Below are 24,280 nucleotides of genomic sequence, written 5' to 3' on the forward strand. Positions count from 1 at the left end.
CGAACGGCCGCAGCGCGAGGCCCTTCCCGCCGGTAGGGAGCATGCGCGGGCCCGCCGGCGGTTAGCAAGGGGAGCCCGCCCATTGGGCGGCTGCCGTCACGTGACCCGCGCCCCGCCGCCGGTTCCGCCCCTCTCCTCTTCCGACCCTCACCCGCCGCGCCGGCACGGGAGGAGCGGGGCGCATGCGCAGCGGCAGGGACGGCGGCGGCCGGCGTCTCTCTCTCTTTTTTGAAGCGGTTTCTTCCCCGTCTCTCAGGAGGGACAAAATGGCGGCGGCCCTGACGGCGGGTTAAGTCACGCCGGTTAGTCACGGAGTTAGAGGAGACGTGGGTGATGGTGAGGGGGCTGTGGGCCCGGGTAGCCTACCACCAGACACCGCTTCCTGCCCGCCGCAGACTCGGCCCCGCCGCCGCGGGGGAGAGACTCACGCCCGCCCCGCGGCTGAGAAGGGGACGCCCCTTGGAGGTAAGTGCCGGCTCTCCCCTCCGCTCCCCGTGGGGGACGGGACACGCCGCCGGCGAGGGCTGAGGCCGGCGGTTGGCCCAGCTGGGGGTGCTGGTGTCCCCAGGGGGAGATTGTCCCCGTTGCCGGTGAGTCGGTGTCCCCCCCGGGGTGCCTGGCCGCGTCCGCGTCCAACCGTGGACGAGTGTCTCCCCGCAGGCCCCCCCTAACCCGGCCGGGCGCGGGGCCGACCGCCGGCATCGTCTTCCCTCGGGAAACCGCGTGGGGATCAAACCCCCGGCGGTGGGGTGAAGGGATGGCCCGGCCGTAAACGTCACCCTCAGGCCTCGCACAGGAGGGCGGCGAGCCCGAGGGGTGCCGAGCAGGGAGGGAGTTCACCCCGGGATTGCCCCCCCCCTCCACCCCCGCGCCCTGGTGCCGTCAGGCCTGGTTCGCGGTGCTTGTGGGGTGGGAGGGGGCGATGGCATTTTGGTGAGTTGGGGGGCGGGGGTCAGAAAACAAATACACCCTGTTGTTTCAAAAGCGCGGAGCCACTCTGTAACGTGGGAGGGAGGGAGGGAGGGAGGAAGGAATTTGGGGTGCTAGAGGGGAGTGCAGCCTTTGGGAAGGAGGCGAGGCGGGACTCGGCGTGTTAAACCGAAAGGGCCGACGCCGGCCGAAACCGAAGATGCTCCTCGGGAAAGGAGAAGCGCGTGTGTCAGCCTGGCTTCCTCCCTGCCTGCCTTCCTTCCTCCCTCCCCGCTGCCTCACCCCGCCGTGGGGGCGGAACAGTGCCCGCAGCGCGGCCGTGCCTCCCCCCGCATCCCCGGGGGCTGGCGGGTGTGAGGGAAGGTGCCAGCGGCTTCTGTGGCCAGCCTGGGTCCGGGTTGGACGCTTCCCCAACAGGGCAGGTTTTGTAGGCTTAACGATAGATAGGTGATCTCGTGGAATGCAAGTCTTAAATTAGAGGCTTGTTCTCAAAATGCTGCATTAAATGGGGCAGCTGTAGTCACTAGGTGGATTTTAGTAGTTCAACCAAACATCTATCTATATTGTGGTTTATTTTTAAACAAAAAGAGCCGTTTCTCAAAATACGCCCATCTCAACCCGCTCAGAGCATTTGCTACAAAAACTTATTGAAGATTCTGAATATCAGATAGAGGTGGTTTTGTGCTGCTTCTTGTTTCGCAGGTTAGGAAACGTGTCTAGGATTCACATACGTTAGATTCTGTTGCCTTTACCTATTTTCAGTACTGATGTAGAGAAAGCGTGTAAACACAGATAGCTGCAGAGAACCTGCAGCCTAGGCCAACTGCTTAACCCTCTTCTATTAGTAGAGAACAAGTTTTCTAGTTAATGTCATGCTTCAGTGGCTGGGTTAAGAGTGGTAATTTGATCTGCTGTGGAATCCGATGGTGTAACTCAGTCTTACTAGCCTTTCAGCTGTGGCTGCTGACAAAGAGATGCAATCTTGTCTTACTCTGGTTACGTTTGTATACCTTTGTGGGAAATTGGACTGGGGAGCCAGTATGACTTTCACATAAGTATTTTTATTTTTTTTCAGTGGGTTAGGTTAGATTTAAATAGTTCCCCAGTCTGCTGAGAATCATGCAGGGCATGGTAGGACCTCTACTTTCAGGATGGTGTGGTTTATGCCATTTTAAGGCGTTTATGCAAAACAGTTTTTTGTCACTGTAATTCCAAAAGATCCCAATAACTTGACCTTATTTGTGAAGTGTGTCAGACCAAAATTCATGGCTTTGACGTGTGATCTCTGTAAGACTGCTGTGCAGCTGGATTTACTGTTCTGTTTAAAAATATTTAATCGGCTAAACAAGATGTTCTGTAACCATGTACTGTTACAATTTTCGGCCCTGAAATTCAACTATTTGTAGAATTCTTTTTAACTGGCGAGGTCTGAATCACAAACCTAAGAGGGTTTTTGAAGAGTTTTAATTCTTGCACTCGCTTGAGACCTAAATTGATATGAAAGTACATCTTTTCTTTGAAAAGTCTTCGTATTTAGTGTCAACTGATAGAATTATAGTTAGTAAAAAAAATATTTTTTTCATATAGCATTTGAGTAATGTGATTGCTTGCCAAGTCTTTCAGATACAAAATAACATAACCGGATTAATTCGTTGGTTTTGAACACAGCTGGGAAGTTGTACGTTAGTAAAATGGAACGCGGAAGTGAAAACTATTACAGACATTCCTTCTCCAAAGTTGCTTTTTCTTTACATTGCAGAGATAACTAGCAAAATGGTGATTGGCTGCTTACGTGAATTACATTAAAATCCTCGATATGCTTTATGCATCTCTTGGAGAAAAAATCCAATTTATTTGTAATAGAATTTTTCAGATTTCTGATTAGTAATATTATACTGATCCCAAGTTTTGTAGGATAGCATTGTCTTCATTCTTACCCAAAGTAAACTTTCTGTTCAGTTACTGCCGTAGGTCTTCATCAGTATTTATTTTAGATGCTATAAAGCAACTTACTTTTCTCATGCAAGACTATTGCTGCTTACATGGGTATCCTGAAGCAAGATGGAGTGGAATATGCAATGTTTTAAACAGATCTCTTTTTTCCATATCTTTGGTTTTTTGCAGCCCTTCAGAGTAAGCGGTGACCAGAGTATCAGTTATGGGACTGTCAGGAATTTATCTAGCAGCAATGCTGCTAAGAAAAACTAATACCATAATTGAACGCGTGTTTCTGTTGTTGCTTAAATTTACTATCAAATATGGCTAATCACCATAACGTTAATCTCAAGTGCTGTTGATTGTTGTTACAACAGCAGTTGTTAAACAGACTTGGTTTTCAAGTGTCATTCCAACTTTGACCTGCTTCTGTATGAACTCTTAATTCCCATTACTTGTTCTAAGTAATACAAATTGAAGATCACTGTTGCTTAGAATTTAATTTCTGTGCAATTGATTCTATGCAATATTTTTTTTTTTCCACACAGGTGTGGAAAAATGGCAAAGAGAATTGCAGAGAAGGAACTGACTGACAGAAACTGGGACCAGGAGGATGAAGCTGAGGAGGTAAAATATGTTAGATTCCTCCCTCACACCTGCAGATAGTAGGGTAGTTATTTGTATTTACTGTTTATCTTGTGGGTGGAATCTACAGTAAAATTGGTTAAAAATGTAGCAATTAAAGATAATTTTATATAAGTGATTTTTTTTTTTATTTTGTATAAAGCTTCCAATATAGGCAGACCATATGGCAAAGCAGCTTTTAACAGTTAAAATGACATCAGCATCTTAGGGGAAAGGAACTTCACATTCCTAAAGAGAACCCCAGGCTTGTTAAAATGCATAATGCTTTTGAACTTCCTCAAATGTGTGATGGGTATTCATTGAGTTCACAAGAAAAGCATTTTTGATTTCATAGAATCATGGAATGGTTTGGGTTGGGTTGAAGGGACCTTAAAGATCATCTAGTTCTAGCCCCCTGCCATGGGCAGGGACACCTCCCACTAGGTTGCTCAAAGCCCCATCTAGCCTGGCCTTGAACACTTCCAGGGATGGGGCATCCACAGCTTCCCCGGGAGACGTGTTCTAGTGTCTCACCACTGTTTCTTCAGATTCACTCATTTCACTAATGATTCCGTAACTTCTTCTTAAAGGTGGGAACCTTCTCAGTTGCTAGCGAAGAAGTCCTGAAGAACAGAGCTATTAAAAAAGCAAAGCGCCGAAATGTTGGATCAGAGGTATTGTAATTACTGAGCATTAATGTTGTAGTTTCACTCAGTTGCAAAATATGACATCTGTGCTCAGTTTTTTACTTATTTGGGCTTGTAATAATACTGTATAAAGCTGTCATTTCAAAGGTATATGCAGTTAGTCAAGCTCATACACGCAAATTAATTTTTGCTTACTGTTCCATAGCAAGAATATGGTTAGAATGAAAAATGGGTAATACTGGTATTGACTGGGTGAAGGGAGATAAGTCTTTTTGAAGCATAAATGCAGAGTGTTTCAAACACAATATTGTCGTCTTCAGATGGGTGAAACAGCATTTGAACTGTTCCAGTTTCATTCTTTGCAGAGATGGAAGCCTAGAAATCAAAAGTTCCTTGTTGTCCATACTGGAGGGCTGGGGGATGTGTCAGGCAGATGCTAAATAAGTAAAAGCCAAAATACTAAGCTGTTCTGAAAAAGAAAAAAGATGTCTTTTGTTAAGAATGCTGCTACTTTTTTTTTTCCCCTCCTGTGAAGAGCTTTAATGCCACCTACTCTTTGCAATTACAAATTGAAAATTGAAAGGAAGTTGGCCTTTGTTACAGGTTTAGTTGCTGTGAAAGCATTAACGCAGTCCAACCAAATTGTAGTCCTTTCAAAAATCCCTGACAGATACTTTGTCATATATATCCTTTTGATGAAACATGCCTTCAACATTTCATTTCGTGTTAGAAATAGGACAGAAACTTTACCTATCACTCAAAATTGATTTTGGATTGAATGGGACTAGGTGCATTTAGCGGGTAGGTAGTTTTCTCCTTTGCTTTTGCTTTTCCTTCTGCTGTCCAAGCTATGTGAAACAGGAAGCTGTCCTATCCCACTTTTGCCTATAGTAGTTTTAGCCACAGATACGGTAAGGGATGCAATTAATTAAAGGCTTGTACTGGGAAAAGCTGATGCAAGAAATAAACCACAACTGAACAGGAGGAATTCATAGAATCATAGAATCTTGGTGGGTGGAAATGACCTTTGAGATCATGGAGTCCAACCAAACAACCTACAGTCTCTGCCACTAGAGCAGGCCCTGAAGTGCCACATCTAGACGTTTCTTAAATACCTCTAGGGATGGTGACTCAACCACGTCCCTGGGCAGGCTGTTCCAGTGCCTGACCACTCTTTCAGTAAAGTAATTCTTCCTAATATCTAATCTAAACCTCCCCTGCCACAACTTCAGACCATTTCCTCTGGTCCTGTCATTCTTCACCTGGGAGAAGAGGCCAACCCCCACCTCTCTACAGCCTCCTTTCAGGTAGTTGTAGAGGGCAATGAGATCTCCCCTCAGCCTCCTCTTCTCCAAACTAAACACGCCTAGCTCCCTCAGCCTCTCCTCATATGGCTTGGTCTCCAGACCCCTCACCAGCCTGGTAGCTCTCCTCTGGACCCGCTCCAGCACTTCAATGTCCCTCTCGTACAGAGGGGCCCAGAACTGAACACAGTACTCGAGGTGGGGCCTCACCAGTGCCGAGTACAGAGGCACGATCGCTTCCCTACTCCTGCTGGCCACGCTATTCCTGATACAAGCCAGAAGGCTGTTGGCCGCCTTGGCCACCTGGCCACACTGCTGGCTCATGTTAAGGTGGCCATCCACCAGCACCCCCAGGTCCTTTTCTGCTGGGCAGCTTTCCAGCCTCTCTTCCCCAAGCCTGTAGCGTTGCTTGGGGTTGTTGTGACCAAAATGCAGGACCCGGCACTTGGCCTTATTAAACCTCATACGGTTGGCCTTGTCCCATGGATCCAGCCTGTGCAGGTCCCTCTCTAGAGCCTTCCCACCCTCAAGGAGATCAACACTCCCACCTACTTTGGTGTCATCTGCAAACTTACTGAGGGTGCACTCAATCCCCTCATCCAGATCATTGATAAAGATATTAAACAAAAGTGGCCCCAGAACTGAGCCCTGAGGGACACCACTGGTGACCGGCCGCCAAGAGGATTTCACCCCATTAATCACAACTCTCTGGGCACGGCCATCCAGCCAGTTTTTTACCCAGCGAAGAGTACACCTGTCTATGCCATGATTCGCCAGCTTCTCCAGGAGAGCGCTGTGGGGGACGGTGTCAAAGGCCTTACCAAAGTCCAGACAGACAATGTCCGCAGCCTTCCCCGCATCCAGAAGGCGGGTCACATGGTCATAGAAAGAGATCAGGTTGGTTAAGCAGGACTTCCCTTTCCTAAACCCATGCTGGCTGGCCCTGATCCCTTGGCTGCCCTGCACTTGCCGTGAGAGCTCACTCAAGATGATCCTCTCCATGATCTTTCCTGGTACCGAGGTCAGGCTGACAGGCCTGTAGTTTCCCGCATCCTCCTTCTGACCCTTCTTGTAGATGGGTGTCACATTAGCCACCCTCTAGTCATCTGGTACCTGCCCTGTTGACCAAGACTTTTGATAAATGATGGAGAGAGGCTTGGTGAGCTCTCCCACCAGCTCCCCGAGTACTCTTGGGTGAATCCCATCCGGCCCCATAGACTTATGTACGTCTAGGTGCAGAAGCAGATCATTGACTACTTCCCCCTGGATTATGGCTGGGTTGTTCTGCTCTCCATCCTTATCTTCCACCTCAGGAGGCTGAACACCCTGGGGATAGCTGGTCTGACTATTGAAGACGGAGGCAAAGAAGGCATTTAGTATCTCAGCCTTCTCTTCGTCCTTGGTTGCAACTTTCCCCCCTGCATCCAGTAAGGGATGGAGATTCTCCCTGGCTTTCTTTTTGTTGATGTATTTATAAAAGCTTTTTTTGTTGTCCTTAATGTTTGTGGCCAAGTTGAGTTCCAGCTGGGCTTTTGCCTTCCTAATTTTCTCTCTGTATAACCTAACGAGATCTCTGTACTCCTCCTGAGTTGCCTGTCCCTTCTTCCAAAGGTGGTAAACCCTCCTTTTATTCCTAAGTCCCATCAGAAATTCAGGGGCAAATGGAATAGGAAAAAATGAACTGACTGGGAAAGGGGATCAGATGATTGCAGAAGAAACAGTTAGGAGGCTGGGAGTCAGCTGTTAGAGATCAAAGCTGGAAGAAGAGCTAGGTCAGGCTGGGCGAAGTCTAAAAAGCAAAAGAGATGGCAGGGCAGCTGAGGCTGCATAAGAAACCTGTGAAAAGGTTACAAAAAAGTAAACTTGGAATTTATTGATGTCCCAAAACGGAGCAAGCAGAATGCTGTGAAGACAAAGACCTCAGTTTAACTTGTACGTCCAGAAAGAGAGGTAGGTAGGACTGATCGAAGAGAGACAGAATAAAAATAGTTACCTAGAAATGAGAAGCAGGACTGCACTGGAAAAGGTAAAGCACAAAGGGAAACAAAAAGAGCTCATACCCACAAGGCCAGATAACTGGAATAGAACCTAAAATTGGTAAGTTTTGCTATTTCTTCAGTGGCAAAAGCAGGTGAAACTGAGAAGCAATTCTCCTTTTCCTCTGATGGCTTTTCAGAGACATTGGAAGTCCACTTCCGGTAATAAGTGGTCATTACCTCAAAAGACATTACGTGTAGTATCTAAAAGTGGTAGTGCCTATTTGCATGTTAATCACACTGTATCTTTTAAAAACACTGGAGAAATTATACCATAAAATAATACGGTTGTAAAGGTAGCGTTCGGAACTAGGTAATAAAAAGGCTGCAGAAAGCATACATATTATGTTACCAAGTACAGGCTGTCTTTGCTTCTCCCATCAGTCACATTGGAATATTTTTGGTAAATCACTTAAACGTTATATAGGTGACTACAAAGTATGCTGTTTTGATGAGTGGCTTTAAGTGTTGGACTCTTAATTGCGGCTGTAAATGCTAAAAGTTGCTGAAAATAAGCCTGTAATTATATATTGCTATGTAATTATTTAAAGAAAACAAGATGCTTTGAATGTCTAAATAGGTAATTCAACACATCCGCTGCTCTGAACAACTTTTATGTATCCACTTCCTAGATCTAGTTTATTTTCATACCAAACATCTGAGTCTTTTAAAAATAGTAGCAATATGTGTCATAAGGAAGCTATTAACTTTGTTTACATAGCTGGCTTAGAATAAGGCATGAAATGGCACACTGAACCAGGATAAAATAAATGGAATATTAAGTGGGCATAGGACTTTTGTGGAGGAGATGTATATAACTGGTTGTTTTTTTATTTTTCTTGTCTTTTTTTTCTCTCCCCAGTCTGAAAGTGGAGGAGCCTTTAAAGGGTTTAAAGGCTTTATATTGCCTTCTGGAAAAGGAGGAGGTGGCTTCAGCGGATTTGGTAATGGTGCAGGAGTAAAGCCTTTAGAAGGGCTGTCTAATGGAAACAGTAGTGTCTCCAGCACTCCTTCTTTCAGCAGCTTAAAGACCACCTCCGAAACACAGTCAGCATTTGGTAGGTTTTAAATAAGCATACATATTTATCAAAAAATTCAGCCATAAGATCTGTAGGGTTATTTTAATAGTGAAAAACCAAATTCAGACAAGCCTGTAGTACTGTTTTAAGGTTTTCATATTTCTTAAAAAGACTTTAGACTGCTGGAGGGACAAGTTATCAAACACATGCAGTTTTAAGAGGTGGAAACTAAATTCTTATTTGATGTAATACTGGAGGTAAAAGCTGTATAGGCATAAATGGGACTGGAAGACATTGGCATAAGACACTCTCTGAATAGTGTAGTACAGCTGATAACATGTTCTACTTAAATAATTGTACCAATTCTCCAAATTTAATTAAAAAACCCCAACAAGCTAATGGAGAATGTCCATTTAGTAAGACTGCAGTTTCTTTGTATGTGTTTTTGTGTTGGTTTTTTTTTTTAAGGTCTCGTTTCTGTATTTTTTGCAGTTCTTGGTAAATTTATGCTACATAGCTGAAGTCTCAACCTTTTTTCCCTGTACATCTTACATTGCAAACAGTCGTACTAGAATTTTATCTGTTACATTTATACCTACATTTTAAGACACTTGAAATGTTTTGGCAAATCTAACTCTAGTCTCGTGCTTTGTTAGTCCCTGAAGAATATCGGTTCTATCCCTCTGTGTTGGAGAAGCTGAAATGTTAACCATGCCACAGTGATTTAGAGTCAGCATGCCACAGGATAAAAATGGTGGAGTTTGAATTTTAGAGTAATTTAGATTTCAGTGATTCTAGCTAAATTAGGGGAAACTTTAATGAGAATTTTCTTAATTAGCTTATTATGGTTTTTATACGTAAACCACTCAAAAACATGGAGAATCATGGGCTAGTGTGTTCAGAGTTTCTTAAAGCACAAGTATCAAGAGAATAACTGAATATTTTGTTTTAATAACTTACAGCTTGGTGAAGCTTGAATTAAGATTTGGGGTGGGGCTGGTGAAATACAAAACATTTTTTTATTAAATTTTATTCTGTAAGATTTCTTTGGACTTCTGCCAATTTGTGTGGCAAATCTACTTTGTCTATCTCTGAACTAACTTACTTGTCTAAACTTACCAAGATTAGGTCTCTTTCACAACATTGTCTGTTTACTTGTACCACAGTATCTGGTACGCAGTGTTTTGATAAATGACAAGGTTCCTAGCTGAGCAAGAATGAGTGATTTGATAAAGAAATATTGAGAACATTCAGTTTAAGTTTTTGAGAACCTTGCTTTCTGGTGGTAAGAAAAAAAAAAATGTTCCAAACCATGTTTTTCTTCTAATAGGATCCACGATGTCGAATGGTCCCACTACTACTGCATTTACTGAGAAAAAGGCTGCAAGCCCAAAAGCTAATGGTGGCAATCAACCGTCCTCATCTGGCTATGCTCAGAGTAAAGTTTGTAGCTCTAGTATTTACCACAAACAGTTAGCAGCTTTAAACTGTTCTGTGCGTGACTGGATAGTTAAGCATGTAAACACAAACCCACTCTGTGACCTGACACCCATCTTTAGAGACTACGAGAAGTATTTAGCAAATATCGAACAGCAACACGGAAGCAGTAGTGATAGCGGCTCTGAAAACGAAAGCAACAAGACACCTGGCTCTCAGTCTGTTTCTACATTTGGGAATTCAAAGCTACAGCAAGGATCAACTTTTTTGTTTAACACCACCACCACTGAGGATACCTCGGACAAAAAACCCGAAGCTGCACCTGAAAAAAAAGACCCATCATTAGGAGCTACATCAACCGTCTCATTTAATTTTGGCAAGAGTGTCGACAGTTCTGTTTTGGGGTCCCTTGGTTCAGGAACGCTTAGTAGTTTCTCATTTTCTCCTGGGAATTCAGGTTTGTTTGGAAAAGATGCAAACCAGGCTAAGTCTGTCCCTGCAGTATCCACCAATGTACTGGAAGCTCAGACAGAAAGTGGCAATAGCGATGATAAAGGTAAATTCTATTTAAAACGCTGATTTTCATGATAAGCTTTGAATGTATGTGACTCACAAATACTGCAAAGATGAAACAATACTAAGTTGAACTAGATCATAATTGTTCTTGAATTTAAAAGCTGCAAAACTGTACCACTAATCTGGAAATACCTCAGTCTTGCATGCTGCTTAAGTAACGCTAAATGTATATGGTCACCAAACCCTGTGTATTTCTATAAGACTTATACTTTCTGTAATATAATATAATTCTTTAGCTGAATACAAGACTTGAAACAATGAAATCGAAATCAACTGGAATGTTCATCTTTGAGCCTGCAGGACACTTCAGTCCTGCTGCTTTTTTTCCCAGTAGGTTTATCAAGAGATTCCTCAGTAAAATGCATAAGATACATAACAATTTCCTTCATCTTTTTTACAAGACTGCAAGGCAAATAAAGTTGCATAGTACCCAGCAGTTTTACTCTGCTATTTAGCTAAACTGGGTACAGTAAACTGATAGAAATCCTGGCAGTTGAGGGACTGGAACGGCATAATCCTGCCACTGCCTCTTGGCTGTCATTACTGCAACTCATTGCCCTTCCCCCAAATTAAACTTGGCTGTTGGAAGTATTTATTGTGCTTTACTTGGACCTATTTGTGGAGACTACTCTTTGAACGTTATAACTCTCTCCCCCCCCCCCCGACAGAAGGTTTTGACTTAAGTTTGACTTGTTAAGCTTTGTATTTTTTGACTTTGGTTGTGGCTTGGGTATTTTCATCCCATTTAATTTTGAGATGAGCATAAAGTTGCTTGAGGAGTGTGGCTGAATGAAAAGAAAATAAGACTTTTTTTGTGTAGCTGAAGCTGCTTCCAAGCCCAAATGGATTTAAACATGTTTTGGCAGTCATTGACAGGCTACACGTGTATATGTCAAATATAGCATACATAAGCTAGTTCTAATACAATGCCAAAAATACCTCCCAGATTATATGCTCACAACATTAACATATGGAATGTATCAAAACTTTTTATTTAAAGGAGAAGAGGAAGAAGAGGAGCCACCAAAAGTCATTGTTAATGAAATAAAAGAGGATGATGCTTTCTACTCAAAGAAGTAAGTGATTCTAACTTGGAATAGTGAATAGAATTATAACTGTGAGAATAAAATTCATACCTGCATGAATTCATTCTTCACCACTGCAGTGCATAATTAATGATGTATATATTCTTGGCTTCCTAGTTAATAAAGCTTGTTAGGAAGCCATACAGAATATGAAATTCTGCTTGTAAAAAAGTTAGAGACAAAAATATGTAAGGTCTTACTGAAATTCTTGTGTATCTTGAAGACAGCACTGAGAGCTAGTTTGTGTTCTACCTGTGATCAGTTTTGTACAAATTAAGAAGATGTTTCTGCCTTCCCTCAGGTTTTGTAAGTTTGAATTGTAGGGTTTGTACCACAGAAATAACATACTGTACTTCAGAAAAATCAGTCAGGTGCTCAGCTATTCGCATAGCCTAAAATAAGACTCTTTAGTTGGAAACTGCTGATAGTTGTATGAAGGAGTGAACAAGTTGTACTTTTAAGATGAAAACGAGACTACCTCTACTAGAAGCAGTTTTTCAAAGCACGTTCGGTAGTCCAAGTAATTGCACATCTGCTTAACACTTAGCACAGAATTTGTCCTTCTACAAAAAGTCATTTGCTTTATCTGAGAACGTATGTGCTAATTTATGAAGAATTGCATTAGGTGTATTAAAGCTTCACTTAAAAAATGTTTTTTTTTTTTTTAAATTTTACATGTGTTCTATTACAACTTGAGAATGATACAGCAAGTTCTTATGTTTTGTAATTAGTGTTTTTAAACAGTATTTTACAGCTATTACTCCTTATAGATCCTGAGTACAGGTTGCTGTGCATTTTACTTTTCCCTTAAAGTAATAACGTTTATCATTTCATCATAGAATGGTTTGGGTTGGAAGGGACCTTGAAGATCATCTAGTTCCAACCCCCCTGCCATGGGCAGGGACACCTCCCACTAGACCAGGCTGCTCAAAGCCCCATCCAGCCTGGCCTTGAACACTTCCAGGGATGGGGCATCCACAGCTTCCCTGGGCAACCTGTTCCAGTGTCTCACCACCCCCAGGGTAAAGAATTTCTTCCCACTTTCAGTTTAATGTCCCATCGTTACACTCCCTGATAAAGAGTCCCTCCCCACTTTCCTGTAGGCCCCCTTTAGGTACTGGAAGGCCGCTATAAGGTCTCCCTGGAGCGTTCTCTTCTCCAGGCTGAACAACCCCAGCTCTCTCAGCCTGTCTTCCTCAGAGAAGTGCTCCAGCCCTCTGATCATCTTTGTGGCCCTCCTCTGGACCTGCTCCAGCTGGTCCATGTCCTTCTTATGTTGGGGTCTCCAGAGCTGGATGCAGTACTCCAGGTGGGAACTCATGGGAGCGGAGTAGTGGGGAAGAATCACCTCCCTCGACCTGCTGGCCATGCTTCTTTTGATGCAGCCCAGGATGCAGTTGGCTTTCTGGGCTGCGAGTGCACATTGCCAGCTCATGTTGAGCTTCTCTTCAACATTTCAATGCTGAAAGAAACTTTCTCTTCCTGAACTGGAAGTACTATCTGTCAGCACATGAAACAAGGTGAAAAGGAATAAAGATTTATGCTACTCACAGCATGTCAACTCCTGATTATCGTGAAAATGTTGGCTTACTGTGAGTCAGATGTATACATATATATGAGTGTGTATTTGGGAGATATCTTTGTATTTAATTTCTACACATCTGCACAAACAAGGCTTTTTTTTTTATTTGCACAGGTGCAAACTATTCTACAAAAAGGATAATGAATTTAAAGAAAAAGGTGTAGGAACATTACACTTAAAACCAGCAGGAAATGAAAAAACTCAACTCCTAGTACGAGCGGATACCAATTTAGGTAAGTTAATTTCTTCTAGTAGCAAGTCTCGATGTGAAATTTCCTGCTAAGCATTAGGACTTTTTTTTGTTACACAGCATAACAGACAGGATTAGTGAAAACCTTTCTACTTTTTTTTGAATAATTACAAGTATTGGTCAAGCAATTGGATGCCTTTAATGAATATTACAAAATGGTGCACATGAAAGCAGTGCAAGCAAGTAAAAGGTTATGGTTTATGTTTGGGTATCCCCCCCCCATTTTTTTTAATAGCTTTTCTCCATCCCTGACTTGTTGAGTGGCCTTGAAGTGTGGCTTAAGATCTGCAATGAAGTGTAATGTTCTGGCTTAAGTGTGTTTCCACATTGGAATTGTGAAAATCAGTATTTTGATATTCATTGTCGAGAAATTTTGCTACACTTCAGTACCTAATTTCAACAAATGTGCATATGGGGTTCACAGGCAAGTGACAACTTCCATAAAATAGAATAAATATTATGCTTATAGAAGCCCTGAGGACTAAAGCCATGCTACACTGTAGGCCATTGGTAAATCTCACCTCACTTTCAGTTTCTAATGCACTCTAGCAAGTCTGTATGAACCTTCTGCAGGCCCATGAGGGGCAGTTTTCAAATACCTTGTCAGATTGGGAGTCCTGTGTCAGTCACTTCTAAATCACTTAACGTCTTTCAGTGGAGACAAGGTTTGCCAGATAAAGGGCAGTTCTTAGCAGTAAGACTGAAGGTAGGTGTATGGCAGCGTTGTCGGTGCTTTCAGCATTTCTTTGGGGATTTGAGTGTGTTGGAGAAAACAACGAATTTTCATCTACTCTATTCAAGTTACCTGCCCTTTAACACAAGTCTTGATTTTCACTCGGCTGAGGCTAGTTTTCTTGATGTTGATTTACGTTCCCTCTACCTTCACCTGAGGTGATGTATTAGGAAATCTTTCCTTTTTCTTCAGCTCATACACTTAAGATGTTTCAGCTTGGTATTTCCAAGCTTTGGTTTCTAGAAGCTGCTGCAGTCATAGTGATGCACACTTTCCTCTTTGCTATCTTCACACAGTGCTATAATCCTTTCCTAAAATCTCACTGTGTTGAAAAACTGAACTGGAAAGGAAGGTGAAGACTTGACTTTTCCCTAAATACTACTACCGTGTTCTGAACTATTTACCAGGTTTACAAAATGTGTGCATCTTCTGTGGAAGCAGATTTGAGTTTGTTTGTGACTGTTTTAATAGACCACTAATACTGAAGCTCCCGAACTCACTACATAATTTAACAAGTTGACGTAGAGCTGTTGTTAGTAACCCGGTGGTAGACCACATCAGACGTGTTGTACGATTTGAGGATACAAAGTACTTATTCTACCACAGTTTGTCCAATTTTACATTAACGTGACAGTATGCGTGTTCAAGCTAACTTTTTGCTTCTGCTTATGAACTGTGCTTGATGGGTCTGAATGAGTAACTTGCATAAGCATAAACTAAGCACCATGACTGGATTCCTCATTTGCTGCTCCTTCCTTGTCCCCTTCCCTTTTTCCTGTGTGTCCCTACTGTCATTTGATATTCTTTAGACTCCTCCCTTTAAAAAACGGAGGACGCAGTATTTTCACAGATTTCCTCGTTCCTAATGAGGAAAGAAACCTGAGAGCGCCATGGCCATGAGCAGATGCTTAGGGAAGAATAAGACAAGTATATATGATATTTGTGAATTGCCTTCCTTCCCAACACAAACTTAAATCCCCGTTTAGTAAGTATACTAACATCTGCATTGCAGTAAAAGCTGAAAAATTGCTAACTGTAATTTTTTTTCCCTCCTCATATGCAGGAAACATACTGTTGAATGTTCTAATTCCACACAAGATGCCATGCACAAGAACCGGAAAAAACAATGTTCTTATAGTTTGTGTTCCTAATCCACCGATTGATGAGAAGAATCCAGCTGTTCCTGTCACTATGCTAATAAGGGTGAAAACAAGTGAGGATGCAGATGAGTTGCACAAAATCTTACTGGAGAAAAAGGAGGCTTAAATAAGTTGCAGTCAGTGATTTGAGGAGTTATTGCCAAACTGCTGCTGCTCTTTTTTTCTTCCATAACTTCACTTGAACGCTTAACTCTTTACTCTGATGTTAAGAACTGTTATAGGAATTCTGGAAAAATTCTGTGAGGAAAAGCTAAACTAGCTAATAAAAGCTTTAATAGAACACAAGTGTTGGACTGTGCTCCCTCATTTTTCAATATCTAAATGCAGGACCTCTTCTGGATAAAGCACATTGATTTAAATTAAAGCATGTGTTTTTAACACCAGTCGATTTGACTGAATGGACTGAAATTGGAGTACAAAAATATGGTACCAGAGCTTCCTCACAGACTGCGGTGCAATGCAACAACCTCCTGTTTTGAGAGGGGAGGATGTTGAAGTGTAACTGTTGAAACTGTTTCTAGACTCCGGATTTTTAATTTTAATTGGTCTGTCATATTCTGGTGAGATTAATTTTTCAAACTCTTGGTGACGACAGTTTACCCTGACAACAATGCTATTACATATTGTACTGTGTTTTAACTCTTACAGGCTCGTGTGCTTTTGGGACTCCGAGACTGCATCTCCAGATATTTAAAAGAACATTTGTTTGCGTAGTCTTGTTGACAGTAGTGTTTCTTAGGGAAGAACTGTCAGTTCTGTTCTTACTGTAGCAACAAGCTAACGATGTGCAATAGTACAAGCAGACAACTGGAAGACTGTTTATCTTGGACCACAACCACAGCTGGCATTCGCTGACTTGTGACAAGTCAGAGGCAAAGGCTTGCACTTCCATTATGGTCCCTCCGAGGTTTTCTTCCCATATTCCTTGGGCTAAAACTGAAACCCAGCAGAGGCAGAGCTGCAAATGTTATACTTGTCTTGCTACTAGTACTTTTCTGAAGATATCTCTTTTCAGAAACAAATTTCAGGATTTTTATAGATCTTTATATTGCCTCTGGCCATTACCAAGAATACATGCGTAAATGTGTGTGTGTGTCAGTAATTATTTTTCCCGTATGTTAAACCTACAGTGCTTTACTGCGTTACGTTAAGTAAAGCAGTAGTTTGCAGCTTCAGGATAAGGTTTCTGTTGCAAAAGTAGGGAGCATTGGGTTAATCTATAACTTAGTTTTCAGCTATGTTAAAATTAACCATGCGGCAATAATTTGTGGATCAGAACATCATTCTGTTCTCAGTTTCCATCTCAACTTTATCAGACCTTGTTTGGTTATTTAATCCTTTTCATTTTCAGATCTTGCCTGCTGGAAACTCCTTCCCTAATAATTGTTTTTCTGCTTCACTTCCAGCTCTGGAAACTATCCAAGAGCTAGATGGTAATATTAAACTTGAACTGCTCTCTGATCTGTCACATTGACCAGCTCTGGGGAAATGGAAGAAACACACCAACCTGTCTGGCTAATGTGGCACAGAGGGAAAAATACCAATCTTTAAGAAAAAAAAAAAAAAAAGCAGCATGATGCAATTCTCACAAGGGACCTGGCAATCCACAGCAGTGGCATCCTATGGGTGGGGAAAAAGTAGCAGCACCATTTGATTAGATGCAGCACATCTTACCTGCTCCCCACTGCTCTCTGGGGGGGGACAATCAGCTGCCTTTAAGCCTCATTCACTGCACAATTCATGTTATGGCCTTTTTTTCCCCCGCCTCTTAACAAAAAGGAGGAAAAAAACTATAGGAGCTCTAGCTTTCTTGATCAAAGTTCAGAAACAAAGGCCTCTGCCTGCTTTTCAGCTATGCTGAGGTCACAGGAATTGCATTTTTAACACTCAAGTGTAAAGGAAGCTTAGATAAGATTTCAGTTATTATTTGAAATATAAACTGGTGCCTTTTTTTTTTTTTTTTTTGCATCTGGCTCAGTACTTAACCATTAAAAGTGAGTGACATTACTTTCCACAAAATAATGTGCTTTTTAAAAAAAAAAAAAATAAATTCATGCTGGTACTTAAATTGGAGGCTAAAAGCTGTAGACTTGCGTGTTAATTGTGTATGAATGGAAAGCAGAACATTGCCTGAAAGTTTATTAGGGGTTTAACGTCTAAGGGCTCAGTTGATTTTGCATTTGTCGTTTGACTGTAGTGTCTTAAACACATCTCTGCACAGAAAGGTTTATAGGCTGGATGCAGGGAGCAGGTTTGTTCCGCGTCCCGCTTTAGGAGCCACTCTGTACAGATTGTACGGCTGGTCTTGGGTTTGTGTTTGTTTACTTCTGAAAGCTCATGGGTATGCAGCTGTTTCTTCGTCCCTTGAAAGGTGGACCAACTAAAAGTTTAAGTGAGAGAGAACCTGAACTTCCTACGTATCCTTACGATTTGCCCCCCGAAGCGAGGCGGGCTTGGGGTTTGGCGTGCGTGTATTTGGCCCAATTGTAAAGCTGGCAAACTGACTAAATGGCTACTGCATCTCCGTCAGGTTTTCAAGGGCGGGCATGCTGAGGGTGAGGAAAATTAAATATGAGGAAAAATAAATAGAGTAGTAATAAACTGTGCTGGAAAAATTAAACCTTAAAATATCCATGGTAGCAAGTAATATCTTCTATTAGCTGGGGGAAAGACTAATTGAGATGAGACACCTTAATTCTTTAGCAACGTATGTATTTATCAGTGAAGCTAGGGGAAGGTATATAATTGGAATCTCATGTTAATTAGAATGTCAAATATAAACATTTTACACGGGGAAAGCTGCCACTAAAAGAATAGGGAAGAATTTTACTGCAAATTAAGAGATTTTAATCAGCATCTTTCATAGTGACCCTGCAATTATCTGGACTATGAAGCAGGATAAATCAGTCATACACTTTTCACTTGGTGTTCAGTTGTAAAGCACAACCCTTCTCCAGTACTGTTACAAAAACAAGTTTCTAGTTAAGAAATATTAAAATACATAAATACTGCAAAAAGCCAGAGACTTTTTACATAGAAAGAAAGGCCTAAAATGAGTTAAAAGGAAAAGTTAGTGGAGAGCATAGAAATCAATATACTAATGCCTTCATAACAAAGTGGCACGTGCCATACAAGGAAGGAACTGTGATCAGAATTCCAACTCAATGAGGCATTCCTGTATCCAGGTAGATACTTGACGTGTTTAACAGCTGGATATCGGATACCTGATGTTAAAGATGCCAGTTTCCTCCCTCATTTCAGTTAATGCCTTCACTGTTTCAGCTGTTCATAGGTACTGGAGTGTCTCCTGGATCACACATTCTTCCTTCTGCTGTAATTCTGAAGTTTCAGCTGCTTAGAAATCTTTCTTTTTCCCCTCTCACCTCCCCAAAATAGAAAATCAAGATCTCTGCTTCTTTTAATTATCAGAATCATCTGTAAGGGAGATTATTACAGTGGGTTTGAATTTTATTTTAAAAATATTAAATTGCTATATGCAGGGTTGGGGTTTTTTTTTTGTGATGTACTTAAAATTTGGGAGCACAACAGCGTGTTCATATCCCTTTTGGTTGACGGATGTGAAAGTTTAAATTAAATTTACAGTTCAAATGAACATGTTGTAGAATGTAAACCAATTAGGAGGTAATGCTTTACTATTAACTTCAGTTCAGCTCCCTTTGCAGCACTGTAACATTTAAAATGTCCTGAAAGACTTTCTTTCCGATGCCTTAACTTATTTGCATTTGCTAAAATTTTGTAGCTGGTGCCTGTGTGCAGAAATTAACTGACATTAAACAATTTAAAGTGGCATGAGCTAGTATAAATCCAATGAAAATGCTGAATGTGACAATTTGTTAATTGTTAATAGGTTTCAAACTGCTCTGAATTTTTCAGTGGATACTCAAGTTTCACATAACTTGTCATGTAACGATGTTTTCATTAGTTCTAATGCATTGAGGAAGTGTACAAAAAAATCCATGGAAAATGTGAATAAATGAATGGGAGATAAGTGTCTCGTGTCGATCACTTTCACTTGGGCTGTATAACACTGCAGTAATACATTGAATTTTACAATCAGGTGAACTCCTGCCTAGGAAGTCCTGCGCCTGGCCTTACTGCCGCTAAAAGAAGCGACGTCCTCCCGTGCCCCCTTTATCAAGCCGGCTTCGAAACCCATCACGCTGCTCAGAGCCAGCTCAGCAAAGCTGAATCAGCTCCAAGGGAGGAGCCAGGGCTGCCTTCCACCAGACAGAGAGAAGAACTAGTTCTTAACTGCTAAGAGAACGACCACAGGGATCTACCTCTAAAAATCCCTCCACTTGGAATATTAAAGGATTTAAGAGCAAAAGCAATCTGTGTTTGCCTGACGGCATATGTAGGACATGTTTTTGAATCTAGCCTAGAAGAGCTATCCTAAAGCCAGGCCACGAAGTGATTCCTCTCTTCATTGGTTTGTGACAGTTTGGCAAATAGGAGAAAACAAACAAACAAAAAAATTAAGACAGATTTGTTCTGAAAAGTGTAGATCATCTTTCAAATGCACCAGGAACTGCTGAGACCATGAGAGCGCCTGTCATCCAACTGTAATTTCTGCTAAAAGCCACTATGACGCTGTTTAGACCTCCCCTTAATTCCCTTTCTACTTCTGGCTCCATCCAAGCTGTGCCCACAAATGGGAGCTACTTCCTGCAGGAGGATACAACTACTGGTCAGCAAAGATTACCTTGACGCCCCCCCACCATCACCCCCACAATTACAATGGTTGGGAAAACCAAGAGCCGATGCTGCAGTTCTAAGGATGCAGTTGCTATCAGCAGAGAGCCACTTTACTACCTAAATCACCCACTACTTTAAAAAAAAAAACAAAACAAAACAACCAAACAAACAAAAAAAAATTCCCAAGACCAACTTTGTGCACTTGGGCAGTCAGCATTATTCCACATTTTGGACATCTCTTACTTCCTTCTTAAAAATGCAGCCAACACTGCTTACAGAGTCGCTTTGGCTTTCAGCAGCCATAAAGAAAAGAAAGCAAAGTAACGGTTCTCAAGAACAAAAACAAGCTTAATACTCATTTCAGGCTGGGGCAATCTACGGTGTCTAATGCTTAATGCTCTGCTAATCACCAAATACTTTACCACTCGCACAACAGGAAGGGGCAGAAGTGACTAAGCAGAAACCAAGAAGTCCCGAGCATCCCGACTAAGGAAACAACACTCCAACAACAGTCTGCATTCATCAAAATCAGCCCTTTTCCTGACCAATCCAGCGGGAAAACGCCCCTCACAGCAAACTAGTTACAGCAGCGGAGTCATGCAGAAGTCAGAACCGATTCATCTGAAACGCACATCAAGTATAAGCTAACAGCTATGCACATGTCGTCGGCTACAAAACCAGTGAAGGTGACAAGTAAACTTCAACCACGATCCAAAACGATGCACGGGCAGAGGGGTTACCTGCTGTCATCAATCTCCTGCTAAAGGCAAAACCGAAAGCCAAATGAAGAGCAACAGCCAGCCAAGTAATTTTGAGTAGCACAGCCTTACACATGATGCGACGTTTGAAGCTGTGACCGAGTTCAGACCCAAAGCGTGGTAAACAGCTCGCTGTGGTTAAATATTTGCTTCGTAGAAAGGTCATAAGACATGACAGACAACTAAAGTTTAGGTGGAGAAGGGCAACAAACTTCTTTGGCCATGGAGCAGATGACGACCGGATTACAAACCTCTGCGCTACCGCACAAATTACGGTACGTGACTGCGCAAGCGCCCGTAACCAACTGACGTGCCTGGAATACAGGAGGAACGGCACACGGGAACCAAAGGCTGCGCAAGGTGAGCGAAGAGGCAGCAAAAGAATTTGCATTGTTTGAAGCAGTCATGGATATATACTTATCCAAGCTTCTGTTAAGGTGGTATGCGGCTCATTATTTTACAGCATCACACTCATTTGGAAATTCTTATTTGCATCCGAGCATTCTGAATAAGTATTATAACACAAATAAATCTTCATAATTGTCAGTTTTAGTCGGTATTAGGAACATCATAACCATTACTGAGAGGCAGTGCAGAAACGGATTGTGTCTGGAAGCCTGCAGAGGCTTCAGAGATACGAACAGAACGTGCCTGCTCAGGCAGTACCACGGAGTAAAAAGTCTCTGACTTTGGTCCTCTATTCTATCATAGAGGACATAATACAGTACAAAATTTTTTGACTAATTTATGGTCGATGTTAGTTTTGGAGCCCCTTCCTGAACTGGTGGCCCCTCGGGGCATTCTTCTTACCTGCAAATGGTAATTCTGTTGATTGCAATTCCCAGGAAAACTTGCAGGTGGTTTCTCCATTGTAAAAAGCAAATCCCTAACACTGAAGAGAGAACGGTAGATCATATACCAAATTTAATTACTTGGGCAGCGCTTGAAGTAAGTATTTCCTTACCTTACAATGAAGTCAGCAATGACTCCTGTGAACAATCGTCTATGCTGATCTCCTTATGTGCTGGGCAAATAAATCATGGAGGTACTTACCAGGCAGCACGTAATTCAGAATTCTTGCCGAGAAGGAAACTTGAATAATAGCTCTTCTTGCTCCTTGACGCTATATCGATCACTCATTTTCAAACCAAAACCTAGTCTGCCACCTGCAGCCATGAGCAGGGATGGAAGAGTGGGTTCTGCCAACCTTTGTGTCCTTCAGGAGCAAAGGAATGCCTCCAGACTTGGTGCAGCCTTCAGGCACTCTCTCAGTGACACAGGGTTTGGATGAACACAGTGGTTGCATCTGAATTAAAGGCCGAGTATGAGACACTGAAGAGTCTCGAGTCCAGTAAGCTGCTTTTGCTGGATTTCCCCAACAACATTGCTCCAGCAGGAAAAGCAGAACCATAAACACCCTTTTATGTTGTGGGGCGATGGTAGGCAGAAGAGCACGGGTTGAGTAATCACATATTGTGAAATACGAAGTTATGAACCACCAGAGTCAACTGAACGTTGACATAAACGGATAACAGGGGAAACATTGAAGCAGCTGGAAATAACACTTTGAGACAAAGCTTTTTTTAAACGTAGGTGGTCTCCACTGATCTGTGCAGGGTAACTCGGACTTTCTGAAAATTATCAGCCAGCTTCACTCATAGAATCATAGAATGGTAGGAGTTGGAAGGGACCTCTGGAGATCATCCAGTCCAACCCCCCTGCCAGAGCAGGGTCACCTAGAGCAGGTTGCACAGGAACGCGTCCAGGCAGGTTTTGAATGTCTCCAGAGACGGAGACTCCACCACCTCTCTGGGCAGCCTGTTCCAGTGCTCTGCCACCCTCAGGGTAGAGAAGTTCCTCCTCATGTTTAGGTGGAACTTCCTATGTTCAAGTTTGTGCCCATTACCTCTTGTCCTGTCCCCGGGCACCACTGAAAAGAGCCTGGCCCCATCCTCCTGACACCCACCTTTTAAGTATTTATAAGTGTTGATAAGATCCCCCCTCAGTCCTCTTTTTTCCAGACTGAAGAGACCCAAATCTCTCAGCCTTTCTTCATAAGAGAGGTGTTCCAGTCCCCTAATCATCTTGGTAGCTCTCTGCTGCACCCTCTCCAGCAGTTAATTCATTTCAATAGGGTTTGACAACCCTTTATTGCCACCTTCCTGTAACCAATTTCTTTGAAGCGAACTCAGAACCATGCCAGTTAACTGCCCGCATACTTATTATTCACGCATTTACGTTATCGCCTGAAGTTCAGCATCTTCAGCAGCGCCCCACATCTCCACAGCATCATCTGGTTTCTTTAATAGGATGCCTCCTCACCTCACATTGATCCTATGCTCCAACAAGAATGTTCTGCCAGAAGATCATTCTGTTTGTGTAAATGCCACAGGGTATACATTGCATGCAGGTACAATGACACCTATGTGGCTGGCCAATTTTATATTTTGCAGTGGAGCTGCAGTAGAGGGAAGAAGTCCATGCTCCTCACCCGTAAGTAAATCCAATCTGTGCACACAAACACTTCTGTCTTGTCTGAACAAGAAAATGGATCATCTACTTTGGTTTTCACACCACCACCTCCGTCAACATTAACCCGACTAGGAAAAGCCAACTAGCTTATATGACTTGGGGAGGAGTTTTCTGGCTTAACCAATGATAAATGACTTATTTCCCGTGATGAGATCACTAGATCCCATACTTATGCCTGTGAGGAACCAAGCTGGGGACAGAACTTGAATTAACTAATATTTTCCTTGATGTATTTTAATACGTTTTCTTTTCCGAGAAGCATCTGCTACGCCCAGGTTCTTCCTGCATTTTACTCCTTTGCTTTCTGCAAACTTTTAATTACAAGTTTCAGGAGCAACATTTCTGGTAGGAGTACACAAGTAACTATCGGCTAGTAAAGATGCATATTTTTTCTTCTATCTCCAAAATGTGGTTTTATTTCGTAAAATCAGACCTTGATGACAAACTTGCATGCGAAGCAATACTACGGTATTTCTTGGGAGAATCTCTCCAGATGAGGACAGGCAAGACACAAAACACTCCAGGACAAAAGGACATGAGTTAAGTTGGCTCCACAAAGCCAGGACTCTGTTGAACAAGATATACTGCCACACCGTTAAAACAATATTTTTCTTTTAGCGTATTTATGGATTTAATTTATTAAAGTTGTGAAAGCTTTTCAAAGATGTATGTGGCAGTCTTGTGTCCCACCAGCATTTGGATTAAAAAACAATAATAAAACAAGCACACCTTTTCCTGTCGCTAAATCTTGTTGAAAGGCTAACTAAACAGCTGAGGTTTATGACCATGATTTGTAAGCTTCGGCTGCTCTTTGTCTTTTGTTCTGTTTTAAATAATGCTTTCTGCACTACGTCTGCTTTCAAAAGCTTTCAATTTAAAGCATTCAAGGGAAAAAAAATAAAATAAAATCACACTGTTTGTTTCCAAGCCATTTTTTAGTATTTCCCAACCAGTTA

At 42.2% G+C, this 24,280-nt stretch overlaps 1 protein-coding gene and 1 long non-coding RNA gene across 3 annotated transcripts; one reads left to right on the top strand and one right to left on the bottom strand.

Moving 5' to 3' along the window:
* The first annotated feature begins 131 nt into the window (after positions 1-131).
* On the top strand, positions 132-19,329 carry NUP50 (nucleoporin 50). Of its 2 annotated transcripts, none has more exons than XM_054189182.1 (8): positions 132-465; positions 3,414-3,492; positions 4,080-4,163; positions 8,339-8,534; positions 9,826-10,488; positions 11,509-11,584; positions 13,290-13,408; positions 14,455-15,202. In XM_054189182.1, the coding sequence occupies exons 2-8, from the start codon at positions 3,424-3,426 to the stop codon at positions 14,460-14,462; spliced, it is 1,215 nt and encodes a 404-aa protein (XP_054045157.1). In that variant the 5' UTR covers positions 132-465; positions 3,414-3,423; the 3' UTR covers positions 14,463-15,202. The 2 variants fall into 2 exon arrangements, with proteins under 2 accessions (XP_054045157.1, XP_054045156.1); XM_054189181.1 differs by lacking the exon at positions 14,455-15,202 and adding an exon at positions 15,222-19,329 and having other exon boundaries at positions 133-465.
* On the bottom strand, positions 4,159-23,768 carry LOC128904602 (uncharacterized). Its single transcript, XR_008464557.1, has 3 exons — positions 21,846-23,768; positions 21,603-21,684; positions 4,159-4,605 (listed from the first exon to the last, which is right to left on the bottom strand). It is a non-coding gene; the product is annotated as an uncharacterized LOC128904602 (long non-coding RNA).
* Between the last annotated feature and the right edge of the window lie 512 nt (positions 23,769-24,280).

The sequence above is a fragment of the Rissa tridactyla genome, chromosome 1 (assembly GCF_028500815.1).
Source record: "Rissa tridactyla isolate bRisTri1 chromosome 1, bRisTri1.patW.cur.20221130, whole genome shotgun sequence".
NCBI classification, from domain to species: Eukaryota; Metazoa; Chordata; class Aves; order Charadriiformes; family Laridae; genus Rissa; species Rissa tridactyla.

Coding starts and splice junctions, on each gene's coding strand:
- NUP50 (XM_054189181.1), top strand. CDS start 3,424: ATGGCAAAGAGAATTGCAGAGAAGGAACTGACTGACAGAAACTGGGAC. Junction 4,164..8,338: donor GCCGAAATGTTGGATCAGAG/GTATTGTAATTA, acceptor TTCTCTCCCCAG/TCTGAAAGTGGAGGAGCCTT. Junction 11,585..13,289: donor GATGCTTTCTACTCAAAGAA/GTAAGTGATTCT, acceptor TTATTTGCACAG/GTGCAAACTATTCTACAAAA.